This window comes from Bos taurus, chromosome 16 (assembly GCF_002263795.3).
Source record: "Bos taurus isolate L1 Dominette 01449 registration number 42190680 breed Hereford chromosome 16, ARS-UCD2.0, whole genome shotgun sequence".
NCBI lineage: Eukaryota > Metazoa > Chordata > Mammalia > Artiodactyla > Bovidae > Bos > Bos taurus.
In genome coordinates, this window is record NC_037343.1 from 54,237,963 (window position 1) to 54,249,282 (window position 11,320).

The following is an 11,320-nucleotide window of genomic DNA, read 5'->3' on the forward strand; positions in this document are numbered from 1 at the left end:
TGAAACCATGTTACATGCCTCTATGATTTTAGTATTTTGCTAAAGGAAATTATGTAACTTCCCCGGTCAATAGATTAATTCAAGAAGGATCATTATCCACCATGGGTAATAGGTCAGCAAGGCTCAGAAGTTTAGCTTATCTGCAGTGTGGACGACCCCTTCCAGAATTGGGAGCCATGCCTCTTTCAGTAAAACCCTTTCCACCCCCACAAAAAGGTCAGTAACTGAAAGTTATGGAGGGACCAGGACAACCAAGAAGGCTGCTCATGTCCAGGGTCATGGCCTGAGTCAGTAGTGAGAGGCCTGCCTGGGGTCTGCACTGGAGTGGCTCACTGGCCACTGAGTCTGTTTCTCTGTGTGTATATTAGCCCACTGAACAGCTCCAGAAGTAAGCAAGGAGGTAAGAGATGCACCAGGTTGAATAAAGACCTGGTGGGAATGGTAAGGTTTTGGGATCATAGACAACTCATTGCCTTTTTTTTTTTTTTATCAATGTCTGGAGATTTCCCCGATATGAACTGAAAAATCAGGAAAAATACATCATGAACACCAGCAATCCATTTACAATGAGGGACTCTTTATTTCTGACCATTTCTTTACAGCCATCTTCCCAGGGATTACTCCAACATGTGAATCTCAAGCTCAAATCCACCTAAAGAAATGTAGGTTCTTAGTTCTGACTCTACAAGCATTCCTATTCCAGGAGACAGTATTTCCCTCTGCAATCCTGCTTCCCTGCAGGATCACCTTTCCTTTTCACATTCACATTGAGCAGATATCTGAAACCATGGCTTATTTCCCTTTCATGATGTGTCTTGTCCTAGATTTCAGTTTCCAAGTGCTCAGAAGAAAGCTTTCCACTGATGCTATGGACTAAGCAAGGGTGTTATCACTGTATATGATGGGCTCAGGATGATAGAATGTGTTATCTCCACAGGGTGGACAGGGGCATGAAGCTAATGCAGATGGTCCTGGGATGTCCCAAGTCCTCCAGGATCTCAACCAGTTCAGTCTGACACTGGGAAAGTCTCCTGGGTTGGAGGATCCCATCAGAGCTGAAACTTTCCTGAGGGACAGGGTATAGCTCTTGACTTAACCTGGGCAGCCCAGAGGTGTGTCGCAGCAGCTTTTCCAGGATGGCCATGGAGAGGAGGTTCCCATGCAGACTGAAGGACATCAGCTGGAAACAGCGGCTCAAGATATGCAGAATGGATTCCAAGTGGGAGTCCCTGATACCACATTGCTCTAAGTACAGCTCCTGGAGGGTGGCTGAAACTTTCTCCAGCAGAGCTGGGAGGAGCTCAGGACTAGAGTAGGTCATGGTGACCCCACTCAGATCCAGGCCCTTTAGCTGACTGATGTTTGGACTCTGAGACAGATGGGTCAGGTCTGAATTTGTAAGCAGGCAGCGAGTAATCCCAAGGTTGTCCAACGGGGTCATCAGGCACCTGGGGAGAAAGAGAGGAATTAGGTATTGGAAACTGAGGTGGAAGTTGATTGCAAGTTGAGAGACAAGTGATCTGCCCAAGCCTAGATTTGAACTGATCATCTGATAAGGATTAATACTCAGAATGGCCAATCTCATTGCAGCCAGTCATTTCACCTTTTTTGTGTGACCAGGTCAAGTACATAGAGTCTCAAAACCTCTCTCTCCTCATTACTCAAGCAGAGAAAAATGTTCTCTGCTTCCTTATGAAGAGGAATGAAGATAATGGAATGGACTAGAACAAACTCAGAGGAGAGCTTGACATCTTGTCTCAATCAAGATTGGACATCGCTGAAAGTTAATAGTAAGAAATATACTTAAAATGCTTCCTACCCAGGCTTCCTTCTGAACACACTTTGGCCCCAGACATCCATCTCAGGCAGGTGAGGCTCCTGGGTGACTTGCATAGAGGACAAACCTGGGCAAAATCCCACAGCATCCACTGAGAATGCCAGCCTGTGGGGCTCACTTATATCCCTGCTTTATCTGCAAACCAGCTTCTAATTTTTATGATCCCTTTGACACCTGCCCTATTACCATCATCTACAGAATCATGCATTTCCAATATATTATTTACTGTATCTGGAGCAAAAAATATCCTTTTACAGACAGGGAATTTGAGATAGGCTCCTCCTGGTCAGAAAGCTGAAGAACCCAGAGCTTCAGTTTAGAAATGCTCAGGGCTGTTGGAGTTGTCCGTGTTCAATGCCCTTACCTATTATCCTAAGTCACCTAGAAAAGATAACTCTTCCTAAGAAGAAACCAAATAACCATCCCCTAGATTCTAACCCCTAGTCTATAGTTTCCAGCACAGTGTCCCTTTCCAGAGCCTCCTCCCAGTTTGGACCCCTACCTAGATTTGGGTGGTTATGTGATACCACAGTTCACAATGGAGCAGCAAAAGGGACGGTGCATTTGATATTCTAGTGTTGGGTTCACTGTTACCTGGTCAGTGGTGCACACTCACCTGAGCATCTGGTCCAGGCAGCCTTCGAGGTAGAAGGGGGATTCCAGATGGAGATCCCGGAAGTGGTGCAGCCTTAGGAACTGAGAAGTAATTCTGACAATGTGCTCTTCCTCCTGCTCCTCAGGATCAGGCATGTGGATGTGGGAGATGAGGAGTTTCTGCAAATTGCTCATCTGGCCCAGGAGAGGAGCAAATGTGGCCAGGGTGGACAGATGCCAGGTGCGATCCACGTATACCTCCTGGATACAGTCCAGCTGCACTATGCTCAGGACCTTCATAATTTTATCCATGGAAAGTGAAAGAATCCTCAGCTTCTTACAGCACAGGTGTATGGACGCTTTCCTCTGCTCCACCCATCTCATAAGGCAGGTGAGAAATCCATCCATGCTCCTTTCCTTGAGGTGAAGTTCTATGAACACCTCGAAGGGAGCCAAGGGCTGCTCGGTCCTCGGCCTGTCCTCAGCCCCTGGTGCCATTGAAAAGCTTGAGGACACATGGATGCTGGATCCAGACCACATTCTCCAGAAGTCCTGGCCAGTATTCCTTAAATCCAGCACACGCAGTTTGCACCTCCTGTGGGGAAACAACAGGTTGGCAGTGATGGTTTTAATAATATCCACACAAACTTTAGGCCAACACTCGGACTTCCCACATGAGTTTTTACTTCAAATTCCCAACATCACGTGCTGCCTTGTCCTCTCCCCTCTCTGCTTCACCTTCCTCCATCTTCTTTTCCTCTTCCATTTTCCTTAGCTTTCTACTTCTAGTGGCCTTAAACATCCCTGGGGGGAGGCTAGGGCTTGTACTTTCAGATTTCCTTGCATCTTAGGCACTCCTACACTGCTGGAAGGCATTTCCCAAAGTGAGCTCAGCAATGGCCAAGTCTCTGTGTTTCTTCATTGGCATCATCAGAAGTCACTGGCCCATCCATGTGCCATCTACTTTCCTGTCTTCAGCTGTCTGTTTGGGATTGCTCACATCCTACCAGATTACCTGCATCTGACTCACCTTGGACGATCCTTCTGTGTGAGCAGGACATCAAGTCCATCGAGCACTGCTTGTAACGTTAGCAGATGAGGCATTTGCATCAGGCCCCCCAGAGGCAGGCGGACAAAGGGCCAGGCTTGCACCAAGGCCTTTAAGGTCTTTCTGTGTCTTCCACAGAACGCTTCCATGAAGAGTGGGGGGAAGAGCTCGATGGGCAGATGCTCCAGAGTAGAAATGGTCAAGGCCTCATCGGTTAGTAGGCTCTTTCTTGCCAGGTTCAGGAGTCTCAGGGGTTTCCGGATACTCATCCTGAATCTGCTCCTAAAGGAATCCTGTAAGAACTTGGAGAGAAGAAGGCATCTTTCTCAGGTAAGCATGAATATCACTTTATATGTCTCCCCACCCTTTAGAGGAACCAACTCAGAGATAAAGTCTCTGCTCTGACAATTGAGAAGAGCCTTAGTTTTTCAAAATTTCACTCTGGGCTTAGTGGGCATAGTGGCATAGCTCTGCCCTTATGGGTACCAGAACAAGCACTTCTTAAGGATCAAGAAGGAAGAAACCCAACCACTGGTCCATCCATTTCCATTCACTGCTTTGCTTAATCATGTTTCAGTGGGAAGTGGTACCAAGAACTGAAGGTTAGGATCCATCTTTTAGGGGGAAAATACTGAAATCACTTAGAGCCTTAAAACTATGGGAAGAAGAGCATCATGTAGTCCAATACAGCCTCCATCCTTATTTCCCACAGTTAACAGGCTGAGAAAGATGAAACAGACTCCTTAAATGAATGCCATTTGCACAAACTGAATATTTTTAATGTCAAGAAATAAAATTTCAAAAATATGGATGTTTATCCTCCAATTAAAACAATTTAATTAAAAAATTAGATGTTTTCATTAAAAAAGGAAATCTTGTCGGTTAAGGTATTTTTAAATGATATAAAGGAAAGCACATATCAAAATGTTTGGGATTGAGGCAAAATTACACTTAGAGGTAAAACCAAAGCCTTACATGTACACATCTGAAAAGAAAGAAATCTCCCTGACACCACTGCTACATACCACCAGTGGAAACCTGCTGACCATAGGTAAGATGAGGGGTCTTTTGCTGAGGTCTGTAACTTACCAGCTCTGCTGGGGTTGAACAGTGCTCAGAGGTCAGATCTGGTGCAGAAGCCACCAAGTAGCTTGGAGAAGACAGGCAGCGAATCCAGAGAAAGAAGTTTCTGGACTTCTTCTTTGATTCCTCAGGTTTTTATAGGCCTTTTTAATCACATCTTCCCCCTGTCCAACTGCTACTATCTAATCAGAAAGTGATGCCTGATTAGATTTTCAAATGTCCATTAGGTAAATCCTGATTGGATCTTTGCCTTTAGTCAGATGGATTAATTGAATCAGATATTCACTCAGGAGGGATACACTGGGGGAGGAGAGTCAAAGTCTCAGCCACGGATTCACTCTATGAACACTGATTGAGTTCTTCTAATTGGGTCACTGACTGAGGCTTCCCAGGTGGCTCAGTGGCAAAGAATCCAAGCAGGAGACTCGGGTTCCATCCCTGGGTTGGGAGGATCCCCTGAAGAAAGAAATGGCAAGCCAGTATTCTTTCTTGGAAAATCCCATGGACAGAGGAGCTTGGTGGTCTATAGTCCATGGGGTCACAAAAGAGTCAGACACAGCTTAGCGACTAAGCAGCAACATCAAGTTGTGACTTTTGTTTTACACTGGAAACAGCAGACCATGAACCTATTAAAGGGAAATGCAATTGGAAATGTGCTTGGTCTTCTGGGATTAAGTCAGGGCTTCTCTGTAATAGCTGACTCAAAATCACAGTAAGGAGCAAGGGTGTGGTCTAGGCAGTGTGGAGGGGGTCATTCCTAAAGGGACTCTGAATGACCCAAACAGAATAAAATAAGTTTTGTCTGGTTTTTTTTTTTTCCCCCTCTTGAGGAGGAGGGAAACTAAAAGACTTTTGGTGGGGTTTAGAAATTAAAAAGGAAACTGTTAACTTTGAGAGCGTTTCTTTCCATAAAGATGGGATCAGCAGAGAAAACTGACATGAAAAGATTAAATCTGAGAATGTGAGCGCAGGGAGAGTTGTGAGCCCTGGGAAACCAGACATTTCCAAGACTGAGAGGCACTGATGGTGGGTCCTATGGGCTGTTTGAGAACTTACCAAGGGGAGGTAAGTAAACTAGTTAACTTGCACCTAACCATGTCCTTCTTATGGCAACTGCTTGCTTTTGCTGTTGTTTATTTGCTCAGTCGTGTCCGACTCTTTGCCACCCCATGGACTGGAGCATGCCAGGCTTCCCTGTCTATCACCAACTCCCGGAGCTTACTCAAATGCATGTCCAGCCAGTCAGTGATGCCATCCAACCATGTTATCCTCTGTTATCTCCTTCCCCTCCTGCCTTCATTCTTTCCCAGCATTAGGGTCTTTTTCAGGGAGTCTGCTCTTCCCATCAGGTGGCCAAAATATTGGAGCTTCAGCTTCAGCATCAGTCTTTCCAGTGAATATTCAGGGTTGATTTCCTTTAGGATTGACTGGTTGGATCTCCTTGCAGTCCAAGGGACTCTCAAACATCTCCAACACCACAGTTCGAAAGCATCAATTCTTCGGTTCTCAGCCTTCTTTATGATCCAACTCTCACATCCATACATGACTACTGGAAAAACTGTAGCTTTGACTATAGGAACCTTTGTCAGCAAAGTAATGTCTATGCTTTTTAATATGCTGTCTAGATTGGTTATAGCTTTTCTTCCAAGGACCAAGCAAGCTTTTTTACTTTCATAGCTGCAGTCACCATCTCAGTGATTTTGCAGCCCAAGGAAATAAAGTATGGGTTTCCCTCGTAGCTGCAGGCAAGTAAAGAATCTACCTGCCATGCAGGAGACCTGGGTTCCATTTCTGGGTCAGGAAGATCCCCTGAAAAAGGAAATGGTAAGCCACTCCAGTATTCTTGCTTGGAGAATCCCATGGACAGAGGAGCCTGGCAGGCTACAGTGCAGGGGGTTGATAGAGTCAGACATGACTTATTGACTGAACCACCAGTTTTCTTTGTTTCCTCATCTATTTGCCATGAAGTGATGGGACTAGATGCCAAGATCTTCATTTTTCGAATGTTAAATTTTAAGCTTTTTCGCTGTCTTCTTTCACCTTCATCAAGAGGCTCATTATTTCCTCTTTGCTTTCTACCATAAGCATGGTGTCATCTGCACATCTGAGGTTATTGATATTTCTCCCAGCAATCTTAATTCCAGCTTGTGCTTCATCCAGTCTGGCATTTCACATGAGGTACTCTGCTTAGAAGTTAAATAATCAGGGTAACAATATATTATATACAGGGTGGCAGCTGCTACCAATATGCATGTTCTTTTAGGTTCTTCCCACATGACACTAGTGGCAAAGAACCCTCTTGTCAATATAGGAGATGAAAGAGACCCGGTTTCGATCCTGGGTTGAGAAGATCCCTGGAGGGCATGACAACCCACTCCAGTATTCTTGCCTGGAGAATCTCACAGACAGAGGAGCCTAGTGGGCCACAGTCCATAGGGTCACAAAGAGCTGGACATGACTGAAATGATGTAGCACACACATGCAGGTCAGCATGCACAGAAGTTACTCTTAGATGGCAATTTACTCCAGCCATTTTCCTTGGGGCTTGGTAGCCTAACCAAAGTCCTATGGGCTTTTTTCCAAGTAAATTTTGATAATTCTATTTCTTCAAAATTAGAGAAGTTGAACAAAAATTCTGACCAAAGTGATGCCATTCCCCAGAAAATAAAATTCTGTTCTCCTCGTAGTGTGCATTTGTTCACAAATACCAACAGCTTTCGCTACAAAATTCAGATGCTCTCTCTCCATATATATGTATTAAGAATCTGCCATGTACAGGGAAGACTCCCACCCCGGGCTGCATCTCACAGAGATTTTTTGCAGTTTCAGGATGCAGAGAAAACAAGACTCTCTCTCTACCCCCAAGAAGTCTCCATGCCTTTCTTTCCTCCATTCACTGAGATGGCCAAATAATTCAGTTATAAAACAACCAAAGAAAGCTAGGGGTTGTATTTTATTCATTCATTAATTTATTTTTGGCTGCACTGGGTCTTCGTTGCTGCACCACTCTAGTTGCTGTGAGCAGGGGCTACTCTTTATTGGGGTGCTCTGGCTTCTCACTGCAGTGGCTTCTCTTGTCTCAGAGCACAGGCCCTAAGGCACAAAAGTTTCAGTAGTTGTGGCACTTGGGCTGGAATCTCCCCAACCAGGGATCAAATCCATGTCATCTGCCTTGGCAGACAGACACTTGTCTCCTGAAATATCAGGGAAATCCAAGACTAGGAGTTTTGAATTGTGTTCTCTACCTTGGTATCCTTCCAAAGGATTCCTTTCACCATATTTCTACCACAGATATAAGTGGCCTTTGCATAAAGTAAGCTTAAATTGGATTGTACTTAATTAGACATTTTAACTCCTTAGGCTACCAAAAGCCTTTATTAATGACCTTCCATGGAGTGACTTAGTAACAATGATAATCACGAACATCTCTGTTTACTGAACACAGACTGGATGAGCAAGGGTGTCGGCACTTTTTACCCACTACCCCAAGTAAGCTTCATAGGAAATGTAAAGTTCACTGCTCTTTTCCAAATTTTAGCTTGGTGGATTCAGGGCTGGGCTTGGGAGAGGAAGTTGTGACATCCATGCTGTGAATAATTGGTAGATTCCCTCAGTTGAAAGGTTCAGAAGGCCCCCTGAGTTGTCAGACAACTTAAGTTGTTAGGATGGACTGACTTACAGACTTCATGGGATGTCAGTGAAAGTGAGGAAATAGCAGAGTCCAAGCTGAGGATGTTTGTATGAGAGTCCAGCTTCTGTGAGATCCAAGGAGGTAGAAGTAGTCCAAGTGTTGGAGTATTCTAGAAACTATAAAAGCCCAGCCCTCTCCCTTCCCCGAGTAGAGTGTAACATCCTCTGTTCACCTCCAAACAGAGCCTGTTTGCTCAGGAGACACACTTTGTGTCAAGGAGAAGAGAGCCTGTGTGTATAGAGGTACCATCCTTCCTCCCCCAGTCCTGGGCCAGTAGGACTCCCAGAGTCTGGTGAGGAGCCTAGGTTTAGCATTTTTGCCATCTTGGCTGCTTTTCCTCATGGCCTTACTTGCTGCACAGGTCAGGGCAGCCTCTTGAGCCCATCAGGGAGTTGTTCTGTCCTGATTCTCCAGTCACAGGATCCCAAGTGAGACTGCAAAACGTCTCTTTTGGCTTTCTGCTCCAGCATTTAGAATGTTTCTTTCTGTGCATCCAGTTCCCTCTCCCAGCATAAGCCAGCTCAGAGCCCCCCTCTCTCTCTGCAGCCTACCAATGTCTCCTCTCCTAGAACCTGGAGCATGGCCACAATGTTGAGACACCCTTCCACTGAAACCAGCAGAAATGGTCTCAAATTCCTCTGGGTTATTTGGAGTTTTATGACTAACCCCAAGGCATAGTCAGTTTGCACTGCTCTTCTGGACCCATTAGGCACCCAGGAATGCTGGAGGCAACTCCACCCAGGTTACAGAGGAGGACCCTCACTCCTCTGCTCTTCCTAGAGGTGACAGCTTTTAGGAGACCCTTGGGACCAGTTCCCTGCAGAGGCCCTCTCTGTGGCTCTCTTGTTCCAGTGCTGGAGCTGACCAAGTTTTTCTCAGGTCCAAAAAGTCTCTTACTCTCCCAACTCAGATCTCTTCTTTCCCTGAAATGTCTTGCCCTTTGTGCTTTTTAAAAAAGACCAGGTGTCTGATTGGTGGCCCTTGCCCCCTGTAGTGCTCAACAGGCTCTGGTCCCACTTTAGATCCATTACCATCTTGCTGTAAACAAGGAGCTGTTTCTTTTTCAGTTCAATCACTCAGTCGTGTCAGACTCTTTGCCACCCCCATGGACTGCAGCACGCCAGGCTTCCCTGTCCATCACCGACTCCCAGAGCTTACTCAAACTCATGTCCATCGAGTCAGTGATGCCATCCAACCATCTCATCCTCTATCGTCCCCTTTTCCTCCCACCTTCAATCTTTCCCAGCATCAGGGTCTTTTCCAATGAGTCAGTTCTTTGCATCAGGTGGCCAAATTTTTAGCTCTAAAACTTCCAATGAGTATTCAGGACTGATTTACCTTAGGTTGGACAGGTTGGATCTCCTTGCAGTCCAAGGGACTCTCAAGAGTCTTCTCCAACACCACAGTTCAAAAGCATCAATTCTTCAGTACTCAGCTTTCTTTATGGTCCAACTCTTACATTCACACATGACCACTGGAAAACCCATAGCTTGGACTAGATGAATCTTTGTGGGCAAAGTAACATCTCTGCTTTTTAATATGCTGTCTATGTTGGTCATAGCTTTTCTTTGAAGGAGCAAACAAGCTCTTTTACTTTCATGGCTGCAGTCACCATCTGCAGTGATTTTGGAGCCCAAGAAAATAAAATCTGTCACTATTTCCATTCTTTCCCCATCTATTTGCCATGAAGTGATGGGACTAGATGCCATGACCTTAGTTTCCTGAACGTTGAGGTTTCTAAAATCAACATGAATCAGCCAAAGGTGTACATATATTCACTCCCTTTTGGGCCTCCCTCCCATCACCCTCCCCATCCCACCCATCTCTGTTGATACAGAGCCCCTATTTGAATTTTCTGAGCCATACACCAAATTCCCTTTGGCTATCTATTTTACATATGGTAATGTAAGTTTCCATGTTATTCTTTCCATGCATCTTTCCCTCTCCTCTCCCCATGTCCATAAGTCTGTTCTCTATGTGTGTTTCTCCATTGCTGCCCTATAAATAAATTCTTCAGTCCCATTTTTCTAGATTCCATATATGTGCATTAGAATGTGATATTTATCTTTCTCTTTCTGACTCACTTCACTCTGTATAATAGGTTCTAGGTTCATCCACCTCATCAGAACTGACTCAAATGCATTCCTTTTTATGGCTGAGTAATATTCCGTTGTGTATATGTACCACACCGTCTTTATCCATTCATCTCTTGATGGGCATCTAGGTTGCTTCCATGTTGTAGCTATTGTAAATAGTGTTGCAATGAACAATGGGATACATGTGTCTCCTTCAATTTTGGTTTCCTCAGGGCAAATGCCTAGGAGTGGGACTCCTGGGTCATCAGTTCAGTCAGTTGAGTCATTCAGTCATGTCCGACTCTTTGCAACCCCATGAATCGCAGCACGCCAGGCCTCCCTGTCCATCACCAACTCCCGGAGTTCACTCAGACTCACGTCCATCGAGTCAGTGATGCCATCCAGCCATCTCATCCTTTGTCGTCCCCTTCTCCTCCTGCCCCCAGTCCCTCCCAGCATCAGAGTCTTTTCCAATGAGTCAACTCTTCGCGTGAGGTGGCCAAAGTACTGGAGTTTCAGCTTTAGCATCATTCCTTCCAAAGAAACCCCAGGGCTGATCTCCTTCAGAATGGACTGGTTGGATCTCCTTGCAGTCCAAGGGACTCTCAAGAGTTTTCTCCAACACCACAATTGAAAAGCATCAATTCTTCAGCGCCAAAGATGGAGAAGCTCTATACAGTCAGCAAAAACAAGACCAGGAGCTGACTGTGGCTCAGACCATGAGCTCCTTATTGCCAAATTCAGACTTAAATTGAAAAGTAGGGAAAACCTATAGACCATTCAGATATGATGTAAATCAAATCCCTTATGATTATACAGTGGAAGTGAGAAATAGATTTAAGGGACTGGATCTGATAGATAGAGTGCCTGATGAACTATGGACGGAGGTTCGTGACATTGTACAGGAGACAGGGATCAAGACCATCCCCATGGAAAAGAAATGCAAAAAAGCAAAATGGCTGTCTGAGGAGGCCTTACAAATAGCTGTGAAA

General features: G+C 45.2%; 1 protein-coding gene across 1 annotated transcript; it reads right to left on the reverse strand.

The window, feature by feature from the left end:
* Nucleotides 1–925: 925 nt before the first annotated feature.
* LOC520023 (PRAME family member 8) lies at nt 926–3,748 on the reverse strand. The gene is made up of 3 exons (XM_015475234.2): nt 3,462–3,748; nt 2,454–3,026; nt 926–1,448 (listed from the first exon to the last, which is right to left on the reverse strand). Exons 1-3 carry the CDS (start codon nt 3,746–3,748, stop codon nt 926–928), a joined length of 1,383 nt encoding a protein of 460 aa, XP_015330720.2.
* Nucleotides 3,749–11,320: the final 7,572 nt, after the last annotated feature.

Excerpts from the sequence above, each read along its gene's own strand:
- LOC520023 (XM_015475234.2), bottom strand. The coding sequence starts at position 3,748 with ATGAGTATCCGGAAACCCCTGAGACTCCTGAACCTGGCAAGAAAGAGC. Across the intron at positions 3,027-3,461 it reads ACACAGAAGGATCGTCCAAG|GAGGTGCAAACTGCGTGTGC; the intron begins GTGAGTCAGATG and ends GTTTCCCCACAG. Across the intron at positions 1,449-2,453 it reads TGCCTGGACCAGATGCTCAG|GTGCCTGATGACCCCGTTGG; the intron begins GTGAGTGTGCAC and ends CTTTCTCCCCAG.